The following is a 24204-nucleotide window of genomic DNA, read 5'->3' as shown; positions in this document are numbered from 1 at the left end:
TAGGAATTCCACTATTCCAGATATCAATATCATTCAATCGAAACATTAAAAGCACTACATAATGTCAACCTTTCCAGTTGCTTTCAAAAGCAAAGCCTCCGCTCTCCGGAACGTGAGGGATGAGACTTTCAGCTCCAAATCAAACCGGTCCTGACAGCCAGGTTTTGGAATTTTGTTTCTTCTGTGATGGATATGAATTCAAAAGATGACAACAACTCACGATTTGGAATTACGGGGCGGTGGGCATGCCAACTCTTCTCATTCCAAGACTTGTAGACCTAAAGCCCCTCTACCACCCCGACAAACATTTTCTTGAATACTCAATCCTAGCTTCAAATTTTCTTCCTAACTTAAATTCCCGCCTACCCTAAACACGCAACTTGAAACTTGTGGGGCACTGAATCTTTTTAAACACCCACTTCCTAGAACCAGGACATGCCTGTCCCTGGAACCAAATGGTCATCATCAGATACTGTTAGCACACTATTTATCATAGAGAAAACAAAAGAAAACAGGGAGTCTGCTTTGAAACACACCAGGAAAATCTTCATACAATATTATCAGAGTTTCTCCAATTACATTTCATAAATTTCCAACCCAATCTCTATTTATAGACTTCAACACTCACAAGCAATATATTATATGTTTAAAGGGACTAAAGGATGTATGTAATGTATACATATGTATTCACCCATGCACTCAGAGATTCATATACCTATCAGGATATATAATTAGCTTCCAACTGAATAAATTATATTGTTCCCTTCTATCCTTCGGCAGCCTTAAGGGTAATGTAGACTATACCTCGGAGAAAATCGACTTTCTTGGCAATACTAAAATAAGTTTAAGATTATCACAATCTAGTTATGGGTGACATACTATGTACTCAAATTTAGCTATAATAAAATTAACTAGGACAAATGGATGACTAGGGTAAATGTACCTCACAATAGGCTGTGACAAACACCAACAAAACTACAGGAGCACTCGGTAAAGAGTTGTGGACTTCACGAAATCTGACTCAGTTGGGAGGCGATCAACCAAGCAGTTGGCCTCAAAAATCATAAACCTCCCACCTGATTAAATTGGAGCTTTGCTGATGGCATCTGTATAATATGCCTAATTGTATTTTTCCATTGATCATGATGTGTTTTCTTGCTGTACCTCATGTGAGATGACAAGATATAATATGACCCAGACAAGCTGATAATCATTGAAATATTTCCAGGCTAGATTTATAGAAGCACAGCTAAAACCAGAGATTGTAAAAAATTTCAGAAACCTGTTTATGTGTCCCCATCAATAAAAACAAAATATTAATTCTCAGCATCTCTGCTAGGATTGATAAAGAAAGAAAGAGCAACTATATGATGCATATGTAATTTGGTAGAGTGCAAGTATATGATGCAAATGTAATTTGGTAACAGTTCCTCACTTTTAACTACTTTTTTCCATGTGCATATACTTAAATGTGAGATGAAATTAATTAACCACAAGTAGGTATTGGTTAATGAGCAGAGTTTATTACATGCTAGCTAACTTTTCAAAAAAAAAAAAAAAGAGATAACACATGACAGCATTTGCCATCATTTCACATTTCCTCACTCTCACAATGTATCATATTATGTCCTCAATAAATTTCCTAATGCAGTTTCCAACCAATAAAACTACTTAATATTGCAGATCAGTAAGTCATAGCAAAATAAAATCAAGCAGAAGCATCACAAACCATAAAAAAATGGCCCATAAAGCAACAAAGCAATAAATAATAGTCATTCACACAGAAATTACAAAAACATTCATCAGAGAATTTACTAATGCCATACAACAATAGCATTCATAAAATCTACCTATCATACCTTTTCTCATCAGAAGACTACATTTTCCAAAGAATCAAAATGGCGTCCATGTTTGAAGCCCAGCTTTTACTTGCATAAAAATGCAAATTGCAGATCAGAATGTCCAACTTGGTTCTAACTCCTGACTTCTACCTTTAGTCATGTTCGAAACCCTCTTCTATCTTTGGTCAGCAACAGACGATATATTGACTGGACAACAGAAAACTTCTATCATTATTTTCCTGATATTCAACAATTTGATGCTGAAAATTGTCCAATCAAGTAGTTCCCAACAAAAATACATCTCCTACATAATATAACAAGTAGCACTTGGGCATACGTCTATCATGCACTCATACTCAATATACATCAAAAGAGTCAGAAGCTAATAACACACAGATCCAACTATATATATCAGGATGCCTTTCTTTCAAATTCCATTTAGGATAATTATATTTGCAACAAATAAAATAGGAAAAAAACGCCGTAGAGAGTTGGCTAAATAAAGAAACTAAGAATTTGAAACTGAATGAACAGTAATATAGGAAGATATAAGAGAAACTATCACTTTTGAAGGTGAAGATTCAACTCAAAAGGCAATCAACAGCACACATCATTGAATTAAATACACAACCAGCAGAATCGGATACTACAACAAAATAATGTAAACAGTTCAAGACCAAGAGTGCTTTTTTTTTCCTCTTTTTTCATTGCCGCTTCGCCTCTTCCATCCAAATTAACTCCGAGAACTGCCATTACTGCTTGCCAACCTCCTCAAAGTGCAAGCCACTAAACTCCTCCCACTCAAAAGTCCTAACAACTTGAACGATGTTGATCGACCCGTGCTGCTAGAAGCAATACTAGGGGCTCCCATTTGAGCAGACATCACAGGAGGAAACTCAACTCCATTATCTTGTGCCCCACCATCACTGGCACTTGCATCTAAATGTTCCCCTGTATCCAAATTAACCGCCAGCGATCCTCTATTTGCTCTTAACCAATCTGCCCCCTCCGAAGTTACTCCTCTACATTTCTTCACCTTCACTTTAACCAAATTAGGGCAACCACTAGCAAGCGCTTCCATTCCATGATCCGAAACAGGGCAACTCTTAATACAAAGCTTCTTTAAAGCTATACATTTCACAGCAATACACGAAATCTCCGCATCACCAACTGTATCACTACCGCATAAAGCTAACCGTTCCAAATTCTGACAATTCGTAGCTAACATTTCCAAACTCAGCTTTGTCGGATTAACACCAATAAGAACTAGTTCTTGTAAATTAGGGCAAGATTTGGCGACAGCGTTTAATCCTTCATCGCCTATTCGATTCGCTTTGCATCCATCAATGTGAAGCTTTCTTAACAATTTACATTTATCCGCAACAGCTGCGAGTCCAACGTTGGTACACTCGGGGGTCTTAACAAGGTGAAGAATTTCTAAGTTTAAACAGTTGGATATCGCCACGAGACCGACATCGCTGACTTGGATCCGCTCCATATGGATCTCTACCATACCTGTGACGTGATCTACTATGAGAGGGAAAAGCTTATCCCAATCACCAGAGCATCTAAAAAGTTTTAAAGATTTCAGATTCTTTGCACCAATAATTAGCGGACCAAAGCACTGTCCATTATAAAGCTCTTTTAAGCAAATTGTTTTCAACGCCGCCGCCGACACCCCCGGCCCTATCGGCTCAGCTGCAGCTCCTTCCACAATACCGCGAAGTCGTTTCACAGAGAGTTCCTCGAGAGCTGGACAGTTGTCGAGCACGGCGTTCATTCCTTTAGCTCCGAAAGTGCAAGATCCACACGAGAGCTTCTTTAAGCCCCTGCAGTTTTTAGCAAAGGCCGCCATGCCTGCATCGGTCAAGTTACGGCAGGTTCGGAGCTTAAGGCGAGTCAAGTTCCGGCAACGCTCAGAGATTAGGACAAGCGCGTCGTCGCCTATGCTAACAGATCTCCGGTCACATTTCAAAGCCAGTTTCGTTACAGCGTCGAAGCGAGAGAATATGGAAGGAATCAGAGGGTGCAGATCTGATTGGGCGTTGAGGGAAAGCCGATGACGGCTCTGTCCTTCAATCCTTAACCACCTCCAGCAAACGAGAGAGCATCGTTTCCGGTCACCGGGACTAAGAGACTGAAAAATGCAAGCCAAGCACTCGTCGGGTAGATCCGAGATGAAATCCGATAATCCATCTATGCTTCTTCGATCAAGATCTTCAGCTTCCTCAGCTTGCATCGGGCAGATCAGAGCCGTTGATTTCGACTTTGACCGTTGGCTATGGTAGCAATCTCGACGGCTCGTGAGTTTCGCCGTCGAAGCTGATTGGCCCATCCACGACAACTAGCTAAACCCAAAGAAGAAGAAAATGAAAAAAAAAAAGATAAAAAGAAGAACGAAAAACGAAACTGCCACAGGGTTATTATCCTGGGCAAGACCGTAGAGGAATACTAAGGGAAAGGTAAACTCAGGAGCACGTTTCAGGCTCTTCTTCTGTTTTGTTCTTCTTGGAAATGTCCAGACGACGGACTTCAAAATCGGATTTCATTTGGCTTTTCTCAACTTTGTTTGCTTTCGTCTTTCCTTCTCTGAACAAAATAGTCTTCCTCCACTAGTAAGTTTTCATACCCCGTTCCCATCCTCATACTAGGTTTTTTGAGCCGACCCCCGATGTTTCGTTCTTGATGGGGTCAAAGTGAAAGAAAATAAAAATAAAAAAAATCAAACGGAAGATGATTCCAAGGATAAACAAAATTAGTGTGAGGTTGGGCACAAGGGATGGCTTCTTCTGAGCATTATCTTTAATATTTAATTTTTGCTTTTCTTAGATTGTAGACAATTAGTTTTTCTTTCCGGCTTTGTACACGAATCTTCGTGTATCGTCTGAGTGGGTGTTAGGGAAGGCTTTTATATTGAGAATATTAATCAAGGCCTGCAATTGAATAAATTGCTGTAATGTCAAAGTTTATCTTCAGATTCGAACATTTATTTATGTATGTGTACTTTTCTTCATCACTTTTTTGATCCATTAATTTCTATTACATTTAACGTAACTCACTTATAAATTAAAGATTAAATTTCATAAAAAAATAAAAATTATAAATATATTTCATCAAAGAAACAATAATTTTTTTATTTAATCGGCAAAAATGGTCCCCAGTTTAATGGGAAATGTTACAAATGTGCTCAACAATTCAAAATTATCCCAAACAATTTTAAATACTCCCATCCAAATCCCTTGACTAGCCAATCTAAAAGCGCCAGCTGTTATGCTCTCAGCCCCCAACTCAGTTACCGTAACCATTGCACCTTACCTTAATAAAATAAATAAATAAATAAATATCGTATGGAAGATTTTGAGAGCTGTGTGCATGTCTATCACTACAAAAGTTGAGAGCAAAAAGACAAAGAATATCCAAACATTTTCATGTTACTCGATAAAATATATACAATAATCGTAAGTTCAATTTGCGAATGAGATTCTTGTTTTCATATGAATAATAATAATAATGAATAATTACAGGTAAAATCTCGCTAATGATAAAATTTGGAAGAGAATTTTCAATAATACTTTATATTATCAAATCAAAAATGAAAAAAGATGGAAAAAGAAAATGAAGCAGTTAGTATATCTTTTCATGATTGGGTTATCTACGAGAAAATTTAAAATTCAAATTGAGGGACAAAAAAACTATGTAAAGTGGGATGCAGATGACCTGCCAGCCATTTTCAATACGATTGAAAATGTATTACTACTAGTAATAGTAGTAGTGTATTCAAAATTTATTTTAGATCTTTGATAGTTAATTACATTTAAAAAGTCGCTATTGTTTGAATTCCTTGAATAATTGAAAATATCAATCACCCCATTGCATCTATTTTTAATCAATCAATGGATTGCAATTCAAAATGCAAGCGTATAAGTTGATAGTTTTAGTCAACACAAGATTCAATAAACAATTTGTGGAGTAATCCTATTACTTATTCCTGATTTTGAGCTACCTCTCAACTCTACACTAATTTCATTGTTGGATAATTATTAATGTCAATGATGGCATGGGGACTAACATGATATTATTATTTCCATTTTTTGTATTACAATCGAGCATTAGTCATTATAATCTCAAATTTTCGTATTATATTTTTCACTATATTATTTATATTCAATGAATAAATTATTGTGTTTGAAAATAAAATGTATAAAAGAGAAAGAAGCTATTTTCATGTACAATTTTGTAAGATTTCTCAAATCTTCAACATGTATTTTAAATTCGTCCAAGAACAACCCAAAAGCACCTACTCCCATTTTCTATAAAAAATTGTAGAGTGATTGGATTGGTACCCTTTTTGAAATTTAAAAATTTGAAAACTACATTCCACCCCATTAGGAACGAACCATGCCCAACACCACCAAGCTAAAGCGAATATATGGCCCAACCCAACAACCCTCCAAAGTCCACACGCAGGTAAATTAATTTCAGGCACGTCAAAAACTGAAAATTCCAGTCCCAACGTGGCCCACATCATTTAAAACCACGCCGTTTCGACTCGATCCCTTCCAAAAGCAACCACTAAAGTGATCCTCAGTTCCTCGACCACACTCTTCACTCAGAAACGCTTTTTTCTCTCATGGCCGCTCCTCTGCTTCTTAAAGGCTTTCCGCTGCTCCGGCTTCGGCTGCAACACTATAATCGGCTCGCTGCCAGACTCCTATCGGCCCCGCGGCGTCCTTGGTGCGCCGCCGCAGAGTCGGCTGGACACGAAGAGGAGGTATCCTCTGCGGAGAAGAGTAGTACGGTGCTGAGCGTGACGGAGCCGCCCAAGTACCATAGATGGGATGATCCGGATTACAGGAAATGGAAGGATAAAGAGGAAGAGATTCTTCGAGATATCGAGCCTATCATTTCGCTCTCTAAAGAGATTCTTCACTCTGATAGGTCAGTCTCTGAGCCCTAGCCCTATTCCTTTTATTTATTCAGGGTCCAGTTACTTTGACATTTGAATATTTACTAGTAATATGATACGTTTTTGATGGAACAATTATGTTGGAATTAGTGTTGCATTTTAGCACCAAAAAAAAAAAGAAAAAGAAAAAGCAAGTAGTAAAAGCAACTTGCATTTCTAAAGACGTAAAGGAGAGTAGTCGCATATCCATGTTCGTGTTGACTTGAATTTCTAACAAATTTCATAATGACTGAAATATGTCAATTATGTTGTTTATGATGAGAGAGATTGTTGCTTTAGTTCGTTGTTACTGACTAGTAGTTTCAATTTAAGTTCTGACATTGTTCAAAGGCTTGTAGGTTAGGATTGCTTCATAAACTCATATATGAGTCTTAGAGAAGGTAAGTTGAAAGGTTTCTGTTAGTATGGAAATTTGTATTCCGAGTCCTTTGCTAATATGAGGGGAATGAAGCCCTGCATTTGTACTTTTGCATGATCAAGCTTGGCATGGTTCTATTGCTGTTTCTTTTTTCCCATTACTGTAAGAGCTTTTTTTTAATCTTGTGTGATAAAATCTTCTAATGCTCTAAAATTTTGTTTAAATATGGTAACTTATGATTCGAAAGTATGATTTTTATCGTCACTTGCTTCAATGAGAATTATACTTGCCAATCCTATTTAAAAGAAGTTGTTCTGGTAGGAATGCAGAGTCTAGTGGTGTTAATCAAAGTGTACTTAAATGTTGCCTCATCATCTTGCATCTCCCTTCAAAACCCTGCCACTAACATCCCATAATTATCCGACATTAGCTTCTCTTATCAAGGAAATTTTGTATTTATGAATGTCCATAATTGTTAATAGCTCATGTATATATTAAACATAAAACATAGAAATACATGATACATGGAGTTCCACTATTTACCCAAATTAGTAATAGAGAGAAAGAAAAACATAAAAGAAGTGTCTTATCAATTTTCAAGACCTAAGTAGTTACACTGGAGCTGCAGATATTTTTGCACATCTTATGACATTCTTTTGAGTTTTTTTATGAAAAATATTCTCCAAAATAGTGAGCGAACTACATTTGTTGAAATTGTGAATAAAATTAAGACCATAGAACCTATGATTTATACCTCTGATCGAAAATCAAGCTAACAGATAACTTGGAGATACTTTATAGTCAGCTTATCATTATGATTCTTCCTTCTATTTATTTTTCCTACCATTAGGTATATGGATGGGGAACGTTTAACCGTTGAAGACGAGGAAACTGTGGTAGAGAAGCTTCTTTCTCATCATCCACATTCTGAAGATAAAATTGGATGTGGACTTGATTCTATTATGGTGAGTGTTTTTTGGCATTCATTTGGGGTTTTCAAGTGTTTTGGTTGAGTTGCTATAGAATCAAACATGTGTAATGGCTGCAGTTTACAGTCATTCCATGGTAAGTCTGCTTTGTAGACCAATTTAGAAGCTGCATATGCAGAGAATATCTAATATAAACTTAAAATATTGAAGATGATTAAAAATTTTGAGTTCCTTTACTTCCATATGCTATGAATTTACTTGTATGACTAAATCTATTGCAAGTATAAGCAGTTTTTTCTGTCCCTTGTAGTTCAGTTGTGGTTTTCTACTTTGTGGCTCATTGATCCATTAATGATCTTGTTTTACTTAGGCTCTACTTGGTTAATGCTTTTACTTTTTTCTATTTGCCTTTTGTTTGCTATTCATTTTTTATTTGGCTTCATTTTCATAAAAACAACAAGTTATGAAACAAATGGAGCCTTAATCTTTTTTCTTTTATAATTGGTGTGATATCTTGCAAACTATGCGATGTATGTGGAGAACTTGACTTTACTGCAATGCATTTAGTTCTACCATGTTTTGGGCTTGGGTTATCTCAAATAAGTTTTGAAATTTTTGGTTGGTAATCCTTATTTTAGAGGCATGAATTCCCACTAAATGTAAAGTAGTACTTAGAGTTTCATTAACTTCTGAAATAAAGTAATTAACATGTTTTATCTTTATACTTCTGATGATATGATCTCTAGTTTTTTGAAAATTGAGAAACATGTGTTTTCGGCCTTCTTGCTCTGGTGAGTGGTGAATAGATGCATTGTGTATTATTCGCATACTTTTGCATTATGACTTGTGTCCTTCAGGCGTTTGGCTTTGGACTGCTAATTACATAATTCATACTCAAGCAAGAAGTTTAATATATTTTGCTTTTCTTTTGCTTGTCCACAAAGTTGGCATCAACTTGTGGAGAGTAAGGATAGTTGTAGAAATATTCATTTATGCCTGGATGATCATAGACCTTAAGGATCAGAAGAAGGATTTCTTTTTACAATGTTGCATGCTTAGTAAAATGACATTTACCGGACAATATCTGGAAAAGTTATATTTCTTGTTAGCAAATATTTAGAGGCTAAAACTAAAAAAAAAAAAGTTTCAAAGCGTATGCACATGTACATAGAAGCAAATGCGATGGTGGTTTTTGTTGGTCTCGTTGGAGTACTAGAGGGGGGGGTGAATAGCACTAACAATTTTAAGGTTAGCACTTTTGAGCTTGTACAATTAGAGAAAGGAAGGTTTAGAATTTGTTAGAATTAAAAGACACCAAGTAAGGAAAGGTAGAGAGAAGTGGATAATGCAAGAGTATTTATAGTGGTTCGGTACTCTTGACCTATACTCTTTACCTTGATCTCCCAATCAAGGATTTTCAACCCAACTTCATTATACCAGTAGAATTGATAGTTTTCACTAAGCTTTTACAAGGTGAGCTTCTAACCCAAGCTCTTATCACTTACATTATACTTTAGAATGGTTTCCACACTCTAATTTCTCAAGAAAAATAAGAAAAAGAAGTACAACTGATCACCTTCACAGATCTAGAAAGATTACAATCAAGGTCAAATACTTTTTCAGAAATAGAAATGAAGAACGAGTGTTTTTAGTGAAAGTTCTTTGGCTTTTTGATAAAATGGCTTTTGGTGTTTCACTCCCTTGCTTCTTTGACCATTAGACCTTCTTTTTATACGTGGGAAGATAGATTTTGCTGTTCAAGATAGATTCTAGCTGTTAGGAACAACTTTGATACCATTCTAGCCGTTATTTTGTCCTCTAGTGTTTAAATTCAAATTGGTAGATAGATTTTGGTTAACTGGTTGTAGACAAGCTCTAACCAATTACAGCTTCTCTGTCTTGTATTGTCTTGCAGCTGTGTACACTGTGTTAACTAGTTAGAGAAGGCTTTAATCGATTAAAACCTTTCTGTTTTCATTTTTCTCCATACAGCAGTTTTCCTTAAATTTGTTAGCTCTTCCCTTAACTGGTTGAGTCTTCACTTCCTTCAACCTTAAACGATGAAAATCAATTTTAATCAATTAGAAATTTTTTTATTTTTGAATTTCTTCATCTGGGCTTCCTTCAACAGTCAACCTTTCTTTCAAATTTGATTTTAGTGCTTGAAGGTTTTAAAGTCTTGTGCTTTAACCGATTAGCCCAATTCCTTAACCGATTAGCATGTCTCTGTTTTCAACTTCCAACACCTTCTTAATCAATTAAGCCTGGTGCTAACTGATTACAACTTTTGTGTCTTGCTTTTACCCAACGCTCAGTTATACCTTAATTGATTAAGGCTATATGTTAATTAGTTACTAAAGTTCTGTCTTCACTAATCATTTCCTTCTTTTTTTCCTTTAACTAATTAACTTTTCATAAAATTTAGTAAGAATTTTGACTTGCCTTTAATTAATAGATTTGTTAGGAGAATTAAACTATATCCTTCACACTTAAGTAATAAAGTTAGACATTAATAAATAAGGAATGCTTTGTTATCATTCAAAACATATGGAGTCAACAGTTTTGTTTATTGTTCTTCCATTTCGAAGAAGCTTCCCAGCATTTTTGAGACAAACACTTGGTTTTAGGGTGTTAATTATTTCACATATTAACACTCTGCCCCTATTTATATCATGCACCATTTTTAGCTAGTTAATTGCATTACATGCTTCTTTCTCTCTCTCTCCCTCAATTTTGCCTAAAGAAGCAATTTCAAAATAGAGGAAGAAATCTTTCTAATTCTAATTATAAGTTACAGATACGGTCCTTTATGAGGGGCTCAATAAGGCTGAGCTTATCTATGTAGAGTTTTGAGTGGCCTTGGCTAAACATACTAATTAGGTTGCTCTTGTCACACTCATATGTTTAAGAAATACACATTTTACTAAAACCATACAAATTAGGTTGCTCAAACTTTCCCATGCTTAGAAATTTGACTAGCACCCAAATCTTTTCAGCTTGAATGGATGCCATTTGGTCTTAGTTCAATCAGCTGCCCTTATGTGCTTGTCCTAAAATTTTTATCAATGATTTAAATTACTTAGTTTGTTTCCTTATATCAAGTTTTGGGATTTGCTCATATCTGAATTTTCTTTCATTTCCTTTTTTTTTTTGTTGTGCTGTTAATGTCGTCCAAGAGAGGCATGTATGTTTGTCTGTCCTTGTGTTTGTATGCAATTGTTGTGCACATAGATCAACATGTAACCTTTTGACTGATATTATTCTTACCTCTATTATTGTGACATGGAATCAACTTTTTTCATCTGCCTGCTAATTTGGTATCTATTACTGATCAAAGTGAATACTGTTTTATTGTTCAGTAGCTATTGTGGTTGGATGCAACTGAGCTAGCACAGTGTTGCCTTCAATTTGTAGATCGCTATATTCTCTGAGATGTTTTTGGCATAAATTTGTATTGGCTTTTGAGAACAAACTAATAATGTGGTTTATCTCCTTCTTTGAAGGTTGATCGGCATCCACAATTTAGACACTCAAGGTGTCTCTTTGTTGTTAGAACTGATGGTGGATGGATAGATTTCTCATACCAAAAGTGTCTCCGAGCATACATTCGAGATAAGTACCCATCCCATGCAGAAAGATTTATTGGAAAACATTTTAAACGTGGTAGTGGCTAAAATGTGAAAAGTTAACTTTAATATCAGTGTTCAACTACGATTTTGGTGTCACTGCAGATGTTTAAATATTCTTTTTGGGTAGAGAGATTCTCAAATTGTGTCAGTGACCTATATATAGCCTTGATCTATAATTGTCAATGAAATAGGTGATTCTTGACCGGCGCTTCATGTTTGTTTATAAACGAGGACAAGGAAAATGATTGAAATGAACCTCACTTTGTTGACTTGCATCTATCTGCTTTTCGGCTGGCCTTGTCTGTCTTTGTTTATGTTGTAGGAACAAGCTTTTCTTGAGAGCCTTAAGTCCGGGCTTATATATAAAGTTATTTCCAAAGCACTTTATTGTAGGTCCAGAACTTGTCTCGAGAGCTTGTTAGACAACAGAATGGTCTAATTTCTCTCGAAGAACTTTCTGGTATCTTTGAAGGTTGAACGCCTAGAGTTACATGTTAGAAGAAAAGGAGTGTGAACAAGCAATGAGAATTAAACGCTTCTAGCCACAGTTGTAGCAGTTCAAATGCCATAATAGAAGTCAACGTGCATCATTCATCATAGCTATCGGAGAATTGAGGGGGTATTCCTGCAAGCTTTTATCCCCGATGAGAATACATTCTCGAGTAGTCTAGTATCCACTTCTCCATCTTTGGAGGTCGAAGAATGATGAATTTGTTTCATTTTCACCGTATGTCTAGTGACTGTTTTCTCTGGTGGGTTACATCAGATGGTAACAAAGGGTCCTCGGTGCTCAATACATTTCGCATAAAAGAAGAAATGTTTGAAACCACCTTGCACCACCTCACTGGTGGTGTGAATCAATGATCGAACGTGTGATGGGCCAGTGAGTGCAAGTGCCCTCTTCGCCAAGGACCAATTTCGAGTTCCTATAAATTAATAATTGAGAAGTTTGATCTTCTTACTGGTGATGGTGGCACAGCCACCAAAAATTCTTTGCAGTAGTTGGAGGCTTGAAACTGGGCTTTTCCAGTCAAAGCAGTCAAGCTCAGCCGGTGCTTTTTGTCCAGTTGTTATTGTTGTTAGTCAAAATGGTGGATAACACCATTGGCGGACTCTGAATATTTGTCTGCATGAATGTGGGTCGTTTTAGAAGACAAATAGACATTTGTTTCTTTATGTAGATGTTCCATGGTCAAAGCACGCTCTGTTGAAGCAAGATGTGATATCCCTCAAGTCAAGTAGCATGTGTTTATAGCTTTTGAAGTAGCTTAGTTTATCTTAATACTATTTAATTGTCTCAAGTCTCAAGCTGCTTTTCAGTGTGATTATATACTTAACTAATTATGGATTTGTAGATTGAAGAAACAGAGATCCACCATCTCTTTCAACTGGGTCTTAATCAGTTATATAAGTGAATATTAGTTATATGGTTCTAGAATCAACTTATAAACTAGACTTTGCTGGGCAAAGGAGTCCATTATTGGGGACGTCGTGTGGTGTCAATGTTGTCGGCCTGGCTGCTTTGCTTCCTCTGCCTAGCAAAACTAGGTTGGTGTGAAAATTATTTATTTTCCATCCTTAAATTCGGCAGTACATTCCCATTGGTCCCCTAGCCCATTCAAGCTATGCATATTTTGGACCTTCAAAGCCCTTGAGACTAAGTAAATGAAATGATATTGGGATTTCTTGACTGGCAATGCTGCAATGCCAACTGTAAGACCATAACCTGTTGGGAGGTTGATCATCGAAAGAGAAGGGGAGAAGCACAGATTTTGAACTACCTCTAATTGTAACGCACAATCGATCTAAATTGAGTTTGCGATGACTTGAGGTGAGAGTTTTAGGTAATTGCCAGTAAGAAAAGTGAAACCTTCTACAGCTTGTTACCTGAATGTCGAATGATAAATGCAAGTAGCATGATCAAATTAAATACTAGTATGAATAATTCTTTTCAGAAGTTGGTTTGCTTGATTGTAAGTGGTGACTTGCTGACTAAAAGATTGAAAGTAATGATCAAAGGAGGCAATGGAGGTCAACTCTTGCAACCAATAACGTTTCCACCTCTTCGGACTCGGGAGTTACCCTCAACAATAATCTAAAGCTGGTGTAACCTATGCCGTGAATCATGCTTACGGGGACAAGTATGATGATTAGACTCAGGCTACCCGGGTTGGTGGACCTCCACTACACAGCTGGATGAAGAAAGTCCATTGTGGGCCCCAATGCTCCCCGTAATGGTGGTTTCGTGGTACAGACGGGCGTACAATAATTTGGTGGTGAACACTGGAGGAAGATGCAGATGATCAAAGTTGAAACATCTTTCTTTCTTTCTGTTAAGGGCTTTAGATTTGTGATCCTTGCACCTGGCCTTTAACAGTACGGTGAGTCTAGTGATGCATAGGTGTAAGGGTGCAAGCTTATGGGTTCATGAGTCCCAATAAAGGAGGCTTTGCTTTTCTGCTGCGTATGATTCGAAATGGAGGAAAAAACGAGCCACACTTTCTGATTCTGAAGTTGGTGTGGGCTTTCTCTGACTTTGACCACGCTGGTGAAAATGAAACAATGAAGATTGATCGTATCTGTTTTTTCGTTTTTTGGGAACCCCAGAGAAAATAAGGAAAAAAATAAAAAGAAAAAAACAGAGGCAATGAATGGGAGATGACAATGCGCAAATTGGATAACCCATTCGCTCAGTTTCATGGTTTCAGTTTTGTGGGGTGGGCTGGAGACCAACACAACCACCACCATAGCTACCACTTCCTTTCCAATCCTCCATTGATTTCTGTCTCACTCTTACCTGCTGGCACTAACCCACCCACCCCAGCCCCACCCCTACCCCCTTTGTTTTTTTCCCTTCTTTTTAAGTCATCTCAAGAGCTTCATTTCTCGGGGATCGAGCCTGTAAAGAAGCAAGTAGTAGGAGTAGGAGTGAAAGAAAAGCAAAGAAAGAAAGCAACCTATCAGGGTGGAAACCCCTACACGCGTCTCTAAGTTAAACAACAACGTAGAGCAATTGGATTTCCAATTCTCCATAAGCCATAATACGTACAGTAGCATATAAGAATTAGGAAGAGGCATTTTCATTTGTGGTTTTATCCCTTGGATTTGCATGGCTGGAAGAATTTTCGAGAAACTCGAAGTCAAACGCAACAGGGTTTCTCTCAAGCTTCCGTTATAAGAGTAGTGCAGAGAGCAGAGCAACTTTCGTACAGGGGAAAAAATAAGGAGAAGAAAGAAAGCAGGAATTGAGATGTCCTGGTGGAGCAGGGGCAGTAAATTGACATGGGGAAGTGTTATTGGATTTCCATAATTCTTTCATGTGATCCTTGCGATTTTATCTTTTAAGAATGATCCCGAAGGAAAGAAATGTAAAAGAATAAATGTAATGGCATTGACGTCCTAATGTTTGGCGTCTGCTTTTGGACATTGCCATTGAATTGGCCTGCTCCAAAAGAACTACTAGTACTAGATTAGAGTCCAGGCGCATGCCATGCCTTTTGTTGCTTTTCTGCGAGACTCTGGTACCAATTTGTAAAAAGGATAGGATTAGGGATACAATGTAGCATCAAGTGCGTTGAAAATTTTTGGAAATGCGAGGGTGACAACTCGTGAATCGTTAGATTTTGCACTTGTTGCTTTGGCCTCTGCCTTTGGGTGTTTCTTTTCTCCACCCCACCCGTTTTACTCCTTCAATAAAAGGGGTGGGTTTTTACTTGTACATGTGTTTTCTTCCATTTGGTATGGCATACGAAATAGTAATTATATATGGCTTGTATCCAACTTTAGCAACAGGATAATAAAGCTTTGTAAGATTGTCTCTCTCGCTAGAATTTTACTGACAAGGGAAAAGGAGTCCAATGGATGAAAGAGCGACCATTCGAAAACCCTAAACCCAATTAGAAACTTGGCATTGTGAGCAATGTTGACAGTTTTTTCATGGCTATTTTCTTCTCTCGGTTTAAATGATGTTATCAAGTCAAAACTACATCCACATGCAGCACCAGAAATGTGGAAAGTATTTGTATCTACCAGTACCAGACTACAACTACTAGTTTTCATTTTCAAGTACAGTGGTCAATCAAATCCATTTTCCCTTTTCCTATCTAAATTCTGGAGTATTACTAGTACTTGTAAGACAAGAGTTCAAGTAAAATCTATCTCCAACTATCAAATTAGAAAAGAAAAAAAACCCTATATATGCTTTTGAATGAATGGAAAAAGCATAACTTTTCTCAGTTTCTTTCTCTTAGTTACATCCATCATCATCCTCATCAGGATTCGGTTCAGTTGATTCTTATGGCTTCTCCTGCCCTGTTTCTCCGTATAGCGATTTTCTGTTTGTATATGGTGGCTGCGTTTAAAGGAACAACTATGGAGATGTATCTGGCATAAACAGATGATTAAAGATGCTAGAATCATAGCGCATCTTTTAACCAAGTAAGTGGTGAGACGCCACAATTAATGTCAAAGCAGAACAATGTGGCTGCATGGTAAATGATGAAACAATGATTTTTGCGTTTTTGCACTCTAAAATACTTTGTTGTACCCGGCCCCCAAGGTGTAAAAATCATTATCAGAGGGAGAGGACCTGCGGGCTGGAGCCCCTCATTTAACCTTCGGATAGGGGAATTGTATTTGTTTTTCCTGATAGAATTTGTTTCCCCACTAGTCAATTTTTATGAATTTTTCTTCTGCGGCACATTACAGATGACAGCCTTTTTTCAGGGCAACCATAAATGATATTCCTCTATCTATCTTTCCCAGAGAAAAAACAAAACTTTTACCACTCCTAATATGCTGTGTGGATGTTCTAACATGTATCTTCTATCAAGATCCAACCAGTGAGACTCCCAAAACACAAAACAAATCCAGCTCATCACATAAAATAAAATTTTACTACACCAATAGCTGCAATTAATTATTTTTGAGTTGGAAAAAGCTCTCGTCTCATCACTTCTTTTGCTTTCTGTCTTTGGGGCACTGCATCAGAGGTAATTCTCGTGTGTTGGGCTCTGTGTACTTTGCCATCCTTCCGCTCAAACAGGGAAAATGTTCAAAATGAAAACTCGTTTTGCTAGTATATAAAGAACAGAATATCTTCCCTGTGGCCCACTCATACCTATATACAGAATTCTGATGTATAGGTGATATCAGAATTCAGAAAAAAAAAATAGAGGAGAAGAAAATCCAGGGGAAACGGGTCCAGTTTTGTTGATGGGGTCCATAGATGAAAGGTACCGAATGTCACGTGTCGAGTAATTGTGCTGCATGGCCCATGATTCAGGTCTGGGACGATAGACACGAGACTTCCCCTAATTAAAAAAACACAAAGCCGAAAATAGGAATTTTACTTACTACTGCTAAGTCGTAACCCTTGTTTGCTGCAGCAGAGCAAACCCATAAAACAAAGGCCCGTCGTTTGGCTACTGGTCGCTTCTTCCAACCCTCTGCTCTTTCAGAGAGAGAGAGAGAGATGCCTCAAGCTGAGTCTTTTGGCCTCTCTTTCTTTATCTTCTTCTCTGTTCTATAATGAAACCAAGATCTGAAAAACTATTCTTTGGTGGAGAAAAATGGCTTTGAATCATCAAAACCCTACATTCGTTGTCGATGCTCTTTATTGTTCAGAAGAGAATTGGGACGAAGAAGTCGGAGAAGACCATTTTCTAGAGGTAGAGGAAGAAAGTTGTTACAATAACGGGATTAATAAATCAAACCCTTTTCCAATCTTGTTAGAACAAGACTTATTCTGGGAAGATGATGAACTTTCCTCTTTACTTTCAAAGGAAGAGCAAAATCAACTGTACGATAGCCTTCAAACCAATGGGAATCCAGCTGGGGCTCGCCGTGAAGCTGTGGAATGGATGTTAAAAGTCAATGCTCACTATTCCTTCTCTGCTCTAACTGCTGTTCTTGCTGTCAACTATCTTGATAGATTCTTGTTTAGCTTCCGGTTCCAAAATGAGAAGCCATGGATGAGTCAACTAGCTGCTGTAGCTTGTCTTTCTCTTGCAGCCAAAGTGGAGGAAACCCAAGTTCCTCTCCTATTGGATCTACAAGTATGTTATTTTGTTACTAAGCTTGTTGTAGTTTTATTCATTTGTCATTTGATTCGGCTTATTAATGTGGTGTTTTTGTTGATCTGTTCAGGTGGAGGAGAACAGGTATGTGTTTGAAGCCAAAGCTATCCAAAGAATGGAGGTTTTGGTACTGTCCACTCTTCAATGGAAGATGAACCCTGTAACCCCACTTTCATTTCTTGATTACATTGCAAGGAGGCTTGGACTAAAGGACCATCTTTGTTGGGAATTTCTTAGGAGATGTGGCCGCATTCTGCTCTCTGTCATTTCAGGTTAGCACCAAAACAGAAATCTTTCCTTTGTTTATCAAATCAATTGGACTTAAACTGGATAAACTCTGTAGTCTGTATAAATGAAATAAAGATCAATTCTTTTGTTTTCTCTGTTTTTCAAATTGTCATCTTTTTCTTAATCCCTGTTAAATTCATTGGCAGATTCTAGGTTTATGTGCTACCTTCCTTCTGTAATGGCCACTGCTACAATGCTGCACGTTGTGGATAGTGTAGAACCTAATCTTAGAGTAGAATACCAAAACCAGCTATTAGGCATCCTGGGAATCGATAAGGTATTGATTACCTTTAAATGCTTTTAATAAGTTTGTCAATCTATCTAATTTCAATGTTGAATGTGCAAAATTTCATCCTGGTTCTTAATCTTGATTTATCTTTCTAGCAGGAGAAGGTAGATAAATGCTGTAAGTTGATAATAGAATTGGCAACAAGAGTCCAAGGCAACCAATCAAACAAGCGCAGGTTTAGCTCCATTCCAGGAAGCCCAAATGGCGTAATGGATTTGTCGTTTAGTTCTGATAGCTCAAACGACTCCTGGGCAGCGGCATCATCTGTGTCTTCCTCACCTGAGCCTGTGTCCAAGAAGAGCAGATCTCAACAAGAGCAGCTTTTGCGAAGGCTAAGCCATGATCCTTCAGACTTTCTCAGCATTCCTCGCTAATTTCCCTCTTCAAGTCCTCGCTTCTTTTTTTACCTCTCCTGGACTATAAATAGTCTTATGTAATAATATTGCTGTTCTTTTTTATGATGCAAGTTAAATTGCTTACCATCTCTGCATTTTCCAATTCAGAAACCCCCAATTGAGTCAGATCTTCAGTTTCTGATTCTTGGTCGTCTCTTTAGGGTGATTGGTGCGGAGATTTGGAAGCAGAGATGGTTTGCATTTTATCAGGGTGAAAGTAGAAAAAAAAAAAAAACAAATATGAACATAGCAATGCAGAGTCCTTGCATTATAATGTTAGGCCTTTTTGTTTTATGAACATAATGTTAATTTCACTAGTTCAAAATAAATCAAAACATAAAATGTCACATTTCTAATAAACTATGCCCTCATTGGTCTTATTTCTTACACATGATTGAAATACATACGGAGCTGCTTATTCATGCGCATACATACTACTACATGTGTAGGTATATCTTTGGATTTAAATACGCTGGGGAAATCAAAATGGTTGAGTGGAGGGCTGAAACAAAGAGCGGGAGGATTGAAAGTACATGGGAAGAGTTTTTGTTTGTACATGTGAAGGGAGGAACATGCTGTCGGCCACTGGCAGTTTGTGAGGGTAAATTTTGTGACTAAATAATTTTGGGGTTTGACCTCGTTGGAAGAGCTCATTTTGTTTTGAAATTTAGCCCTGGTGACCACCTGAGTAGGGCTGGAGAGCCAACAGCTGTAACACTGTCCATTCTGATATTCTGTAAAATAGTAAATAGTAATACCCTAAACCATGGTTGTTAATTTTCTTTTGCATTGAAAAAGGAGCAAAAATAAGCTGCTCCTTGTTTGCCAGTGGAGTAGAAAGTTTGAAGGGCTTGCATAAAAGTGATTCTGTTCCATCCAGCATCAATTTGGTCAGCAAATGGAGATGGTAAGAGGAACTTTGCGACCTCACCTAAAGCGTAAGTTTGAATATTCAGCAGGGGCAGATGGAATGGGCAAAGTCAATGAGAGCTACCCTTTTGACAACGAAAGGCATGTCCATGAGCATACATGTCCTGATAACCTTGAAAAAGAAGAGAGTGAAACTAGTAGAGCATTTCCATGATCAATTTGTATCATTTACTTTTAAGATTTTTCCCACCCAAAGTCTTGCGAATTCCCTCCATCTTTCTCAATGGACTAAACCTATCATGGTTCAAAGTTGTTGAAGATGCAGAAAAGACAGCAGCAACAAGGTTTTGCATGTGCTTTCTACCACTTTAAACTAAAGGGGGAATCATGACTTGGCTTTAATCTCAAACTTACAATATTCACAGCTCTCTAGATTTCTTACTAAATTGCTTAAAACTGAGTTATATCATGAGATCTAGCAATATATATATATATACTATGCACCGCGAATGTCGGGGTTATATATAATGTAAAGTTGGTTCATTTCCGCACATATTGACCGTATCATTAGTTCTTGCTCGCGTGTATTGGTGCCCCTAATAACAATTTGCGTTTCTCTTACAACAAATCATACTTAAACTTGGTTCTTTTTTTCATTTTTTCCTAATCTTGTTGAGACAAGTCATAACAAAATGATAAACTATAGTGTTGAGATTTTGTAGATTTATGGACCATCAAAGTGTGTCAATTTCATGGAAATTCGATGGTGACTGTGACTAATCATTTTTTTAGGTGTTTATAATGTGACCTAATATGCATGTACATATATTTATGAGGCGTGATACACGGTTGGAGCCAGGGTTGCAATGGAGAATGCAAGGCCGCGTACGGAGGAATTAGGTAAAGAAGGGGATCAGCTAGAAAGGAATTACAGGGATTTAGCCCCCATCAAAAACAGAAGACTAAAAGGTGTTTAGATACACGATTAGATCCACCAAAAACACACTCAAAAAAAGGGGCAAAAAGGTGAAAGGTGGAGAATGTTGAAATTGGGGGACAATATCTTTTGATTTTGTTTGTTATGTCTTTGTTGATCTTTTGTTCTTTGCTTTTGGTAGTTAGCAGTGTAGAATTGTGGAGTAGTATTTCCACCCAAAAAGAAAAAGGAGTGTTTTTTTTTTAAATAAAAAATAAAAAATAGAGAGACAAATGATAAGATATGGTTTAGTGATCATTAAAAAAGAGTGAGAAAATTGGTGCCAGTGAACATCTTCTCTTCTTTTATGGACATTGTCATTTACTGTGTATCTTTTAAACCCCCAAAGCTCATCCTTTTGACCTATTCAGCATTAATGTGTTAATTTTTAAAACCTTAAACAAACCGGGCTTTATTCACTGCGGAAGCAGCTTCACTTCCATGTTAGGTAAACTGATCATCCCCTCCATCAAAGCATAGACATTGACTCATCACTCCTCTGCGTTTTGCCTGGGTAAAGATTATGGTCATTTTCAGACCATGCATGCTAGTGGGGCTATGCTGCACAGCCTTTCATTTATACTTTAAAAGAAACAATTTGTTGGTAGACTTTGTTAATTCTAATATTTAATGCCGTATGGTTAGGCTCAGAAAAATGCAGCACCACCCCCCACCCCACCACACCAACCCCCTTCCCCGCCCCCGCCCCCCCCCCCCCCACCCAAAAAAAATGACTAGAAAAATTGGATTCTGACCTTGATGGCCTCAAGAAGGCTGGAGTAAACTGCAAACCCGCAAGCACATGCAGCCAGCATCTACTGTTCTTATCAGTCCCGTAAAAGAAGTTTGTCAATTCTAGACTTTGGCTCTCTCTGTTTTCTGCAATTAATTTTTGCCTTTTTTCCTGTTCCATTGCAAGTCAATAATTCACCATATATGTCGATTATACTAGAACAAAGTCTTAAAGTAGACGGCTCATTATTTCATTATTTGCAGAAATCATTGCAAACAAAAGGTCACAATGATTTAAGCCAGTTACTGTGTAAGTAGTTACCATTAGTGTGTCGATACTTAACATAAGACCTAATTCTTTCGACCCTTTATGTAAAATGTGCATAATTTTTCAGGATATGGTCGAACTTGGGGGACCTCAAAACCTTGGCGAGTATTGTTGGATGAACCAATATCGAAAGTCCTGGAATCAAACACTAATGTAGACAAGATAAGAAATGGACACATTAACCACTGGCGCCAAAACTTAAATGTTAAATCATTATCATGCTGTAGTCTGTAGACAGCATTAAAAAATAATCAAGAATTTGTATCAGTAATGACTGAGGCAATGTTTTGAAATCAGGGAAAATATTCATAACCTCCCTTTAAAGAAAGCGAACAAACAAATAAATAACTAGGGACCGGCAGGGTATATATTGGTGGAGCAGGCCCACTCTAGTGGGATGTTAGTTTTGCCTAGATTCGAATGAGAGTTGGGGAATGGAATGGAACACTCTAGCCAGGGGATGCACATTCCATGCGTGACTGGTGTAATTGTGGAGGATGCTTGACAATTCTATCCTGAACTAGAGACTTGGGATTTACATATTTTATTTTCGTTTTTCTTTGAAGGTTGTTATTTTTGGTTTCCCTAGAGAAAGCTGAAAGAGAGAAAGAAAGTTGATAAGTGGAGGGCACCACGGCATGAGTATCCGATGGGCTGTGGCTGTGGCTGTCTGATTTTTGGTGTCACCATCTCAGGTAATGCCAAACTTAACATTCATCAATCTTCTGACGGTAAAAGACAGCACTGCATTTAGGTTTTTTTGTATGTTAATCAACCATCTGTATTCTGTGCTGCATGGAGGGGACAGATAATATGGTAAGACAATCTATATTATTTCTGGCCAACCCATTGGGCCAGGCTCGTACACGGGGTCCATTGGGGACATCTTTTCCCTCTGTCATCTATCCGAGACGAGAAGGTAAATGTGAGAAAGTAGATTAAAATTAGAAGATGAGCTTTTACTTTTATGAAAGAGAGATGTAGATGAGATAGATGATTTGAAGTTGGAACAATGTAACATTTCTCTTAAATATTTTTTTTTCTAATTGGGGCAATTAAAATTAATGACTAACACTCACTCTAGTGAGGAAAACATCAAAAGAAAAGCCAAACGGGAGACATCTAGTGTTAGACAGATTGTGACATTACGGTGAATGGCGTACAGTGGTCCTGCAAAATTCGCAGTGGGGTCTTACGAGATGAGCGTTAATTATAGCTAATTCAAGCTATTTACGGTTATAGCTAAGACAAGCAGTATGTGAGAATGATTCGATACAGGCAGAAAGAAAGAAAGAAAGAGACACTGGTAGATTTTTAGGTGATTCTGATCAGGCCCAAAACCATTTAATACTGCCAATAACTCCCTTCAGAGTTGATGATTGTATTTTCGTCGCACTTGAGCCAGGATCACAATAAGTTCCAAATATCCATCCCACCGATAACTTGCTCAACTTGTGGCCCAAGTGGCATACCTAGCATCTGCATCTCAACTCATAACATAGAAAACTTTGAGTTGCTACTTGCTTCCACAAGCCTGAACTAGAGGACGGAATGGGCTGGGTTCCTCATGATGTAAACTGCCATCCAAGTTAATTAAATTATCAAGTATCATTTCATCATGATGTAAAAGAAAAACTCAATTCTAAGGTTACAAGCTTTTCCCCCAAGCCCAACCTAAATAGAGGTTGGGTCCGATTAGTTGGGTGGCCTACAAATAGGTTGGTTGCAGCTTTGCTGAAAATTAGAGCAGAGCAGCCCAAAGCCAGGGGTAATCCAGAACGAAAGAATTCGACCCCAACACCAACAAGGAAACAAATTGCACTGTGCTTACGGTGCTTTATACTGAAATCTGTAAATGCTTTTTATGTATTTGAAATCATAACATTTAGACATTTCAAAAGTTTCTTAAAAAAGCAGAAATACGAGTTATTCGGCATTTTCTTGGTTGAAAGGGAGCGGAAGAAATTGTGTTTCTTTCCTCAACAATAAAGTAGGTTGGTTATGATCGATAAAGCTGATACCAAACTCAACCTTAGTTAGTAGTAGGACATGTGGGTTATATTTATCAATATATAACTACTCCATACATTAAGCTTCTATATGTGATAAAAGTATTTTTATATAATTGTGATCATAAGTCTAGCAATATGAATTTTCTTTTTCAAATATATATATAAAAAAAGACATGTTTGAAAGTGGAGAAATAAGTAGTGACATTTCATGTAAATAATATATCCATATATGACATTTCATGTAAATAATATATCCATATATATAAATTTTTAGATAAAGATGGAATGTATGTGTCACATTCCATCGGATAGAAATTTTTTTAGCATTTCTCTCTTTATATTTTCTATTTAGTTAACGTTTTTACTGCCTAATAAGCTAACAGTGGCTTACTTTGATAATTCTCGTTGTTTACCTGGTTTTACCATTTTTCTTATTGAAGACTATGAACAGATCCAAAAATATAGTAATGATAGTGATAGCAACAAAAGGAAATATCCAGGATTAATCACCCAT

At 37.3% G+C, this 24204-nt stretch overlaps 3 protein-coding genes across 4 annotated transcripts; 2 read left to right on the top strand and 1 right to left on the bottom strand.

The window, feature by feature from the left end:
• Positions 1–2390: 2390 nt before the first annotated feature.
• Positions 2391–4316, bottom strand: LOC18591137 (F-box protein At1g47056-like). Its single transcript, XM_007017083.3, has one exon. The coding sequence runs from the start codon at positions 4174–4176 to the stop codon at positions 2575–2577; it is 1602 nt and encodes a 533-aa protein (XP_007017145.2). The 5' UTR covers positions 4177–4316; the 3' UTR covers positions 2391–2574.
• Positions 4317–6412: 2096 nt separating this feature from the next.
• Positions 6413–11933, top strand: LOC18591136 (DCL-like protein). The gene is made up of 3 exons (XM_007017082.3): positions 6413–6779; positions 8016–8130; positions 11598–11933. Exons 1-3 carry the CDS (start codon positions 6472–6474, stop codon positions 11766–11768), a joined length of 594 nt encoding a protein of 197 aa, XP_007017144.2. The 5' UTR covers positions 6413–6471; the 3' UTR covers positions 11769–11933.
• A 5060-nt stretch (positions 11934–16993) lies between these two features.
• Positions 16994–19011, top strand: LOC18591134 (cyclin-D3-3-like). 2 transcript variants are annotated; one of them, XM_018125972.2, is made up of 4 exons: positions 16994–17779; positions 17871–18072; positions 18235–18365; positions 18473–19011. In XM_018125972.2, exons 1-4 carry the CDS (start codon positions 17294–17296, stop codon positions 18749–18751), a joined length of 1098 nt encoding a protein of 365 aa, XP_017981461.1. In that variant the 5' UTR covers positions 16994–17293; the 3' UTR covers positions 18752–19011. The 2 variants fall into 2 exon arrangements, with proteins under 2 accessions (XP_017981461.1, XP_017981462.1); XM_018125973.2 differs by having other exon boundaries at positions 17009–17779; positions 18476–19011.
• The last annotated feature ends 5193 nt before the right edge of the window (positions 19012–24204 follow it).

Source organism: Theobroma cacao, chromosome 8, assembly GCF_053813885.1.
Source record: "Theobroma cacao isolate CCN51 chromosome 8, ASM5381388v1, whole genome shotgun sequence".
NCBI classification, from domain to species: domain Eukaryota; kingdom Viridiplantae; phylum Streptophyta; class Magnoliopsida; order Malvales; family Malvaceae; genus Theobroma; species Theobroma cacao.
This window is presented reverse-complemented; position numbering and strand designations above follow the sequence as displayed.

Bases quoted from the DNA above. Each gene is read 5' to 3' on its own strand.
- LOC18591137 (XM_007017083.3), bottom strand. From the start codon at position 4,176: ATGGGCCAATCAGCTTCGACGGCGAAACTCACGAGCCGTCGAGATTGC.
- LOC18591136 (XM_007017082.3), top strand. From the start codon at position 6,472: ATGGCCGCTCCTCTGCTTCTTAAAGGCTTTCCGCTGCTCCGGCTTCGG. The intron at 6,780-8,015 runs GTCAGTCTCTGA...TCCTACCATTAG, and splicing joins GAGATTCTTCACTCTGATAG to GTATATGGATGGGGAACGTT. The intron at 8,131-11,597 runs GTGAGTGTTTTT...CCTTCTTTGAAG, and splicing joins GTGGACTTGATTCTATTATG to GTTGATCGGCATCCACAATT.
- LOC18591134 (XM_018125972.2), top strand. From the start codon at position 17,294: ATGGCTTTGAATCATCAAAACCCTACATTCGTTGTCGATGCTCTTTAT. The intron at 18,073-18,234 runs GTTAGCACCAAA...ATTCATTGGCAG, and splicing joins TCTGCTCTCTGTCATTTCAG to ATTCTAGGTTTATGTGCTAC. The intron at 18,366-18,472 runs GTATTGATTACC...TTATCTTTCTAG, and splicing joins GCATCCTGGGAATCGATAAG to CAGGAGAAGGTAGATAAATG.